This window comes from Entamoeba dispar, genomic scaffold (assembly GCF_000209125.1).
Source record: "Entamoeba dispar SAW760 scf_1105229460863 genomic scaffold, whole genome shotgun sequence".
NCBI lineage: Eukaryota > Evosea > Mastigamoebida > Endamoebidae > Entamoeba > Entamoeba dispar.
Genome location: NW_001854405.1, coordinates 1 through 1,242, shown reverse-complemented (window position 1 = coordinate 1,242; position 1,242 = coordinate 1). Strand labels below are relative to the sequence as shown.

At 44.3% G+C, this 1,242-nt stretch overlaps 1 protein-coding gene across 1 annotated transcript, besides 1 other annotated feature; it reads left to right on the top strand.

Moving 5' to 3' along the window:
• Nucleotides 1-19: 19 nt before the first annotated feature.
• Nucleotides 20-811, top strand: EDI_101870 (transposase insD for insertion element IS2A/D/F/H/I/K, putative; the record flags this gene model as incomplete). Its single annotated transcript, XM_001737823.1, has 1 exon — nt 20-811. One exon carries the CDS (start codon nt 20-22, stop codon nt 809-811), a length of 792 nt encoding a protein of 263 aa, XP_001737875.1.
• Nucleotides 812-1,076: 265 nt separating this feature from the next.
• Nucleotides 1,077-1,242: a microsatellite.

Below are 1,242 nucleotides of genomic sequence, written 5' to 3'. Positions count from 1 at the left end.
CAGACGAACCGATGACTGGATGGATGGCCGCCGCAGTCGTCACACTGATGATACGGATGTGCTTCTCCGTATACACCATGTTATCGGAGAGCTGCCAACGTATGGTTATCGTCGGGTATGGGCGCTGCTTCGCAGACAGGCAGAACTTGATGGTATGCCTGCGATCAATGCCAAACGTGTTTACCGGATCATGCGCCAGAATGCGCTGTTGCTTGAGCGAAAACCTGCTGTACCGCCATCGAAACGGGCACATACAGGCAGAGTGGCCGTGAAAGAAAGCAATCAGCGATGGTGCTCTGACGGGTTCGAGTTCTGCTGTGATAACGGAGAGAGACTGCGTGTCACGTTCGCGCTGGACTGCTGTGATCGTGAGGCACTGCACTGGGCGGTCACTACCGGCGGCTTCAACAGTGAAACAGTACAGGACGTCATGCTGGGAGCGGTGGAACGCCGCTTCGGCAACGATCTTCCGTCGTCTCCAGTGGAGTGGCTGACGGATAATGGTTCATGCTACCGGGCTAATGAAACACGCCAGTTCGCCCGGATGTTGGGACTTGAACCGAAGAACACGGCGGTGCGGAGTCCGGAGAGTAACGGAATAGCAGAGAGCTTCGTGAAAACGATAAAGCGTGACTACATCAGTATCATGCCCAAACCAGACGGGTTAACGGCAGCAAAGAACCTTGCAGAGGCGTTCGAGCATTATAACGAATGGCATCCGCATAGTGCGCTGGGTTATCGCTCGCCACGGGAATATCTGCGGCAGCGGGCTTGTAATGGGTTAAGTGATAACAGATGTCTGGAAATATAGGGGCAAATCCACTATCTATATCCTTTATCTATATATATATATATCTTTGTCTATATCTTTATCTATATCACTTGATATATCTTTATCTACTTTATTTATATCACTAACTATATCCTTTTGACCTTTTACTACTTTATAAACCTTTCTTAGTGTATCTATATACCTTTGACCTTTTACCAGTTTATAAAGGTTTCATGGTGTAGTTGGTTATCACATCATCTTGACGTGGTGAGGGTCCCCGGATCGAACCCGGGTGAAACCATTTTATACTTATAGTAGATGTTTATACTTATAATGTATATCATTCCTTTATATATCTATTTTATATTTATATTTATATTTATATTTATATTTATACATCTATGTTTAATTATAACAAAAACTATACCTATACCTATATTCTTATCCTTTATATATGTTTATTTATATGT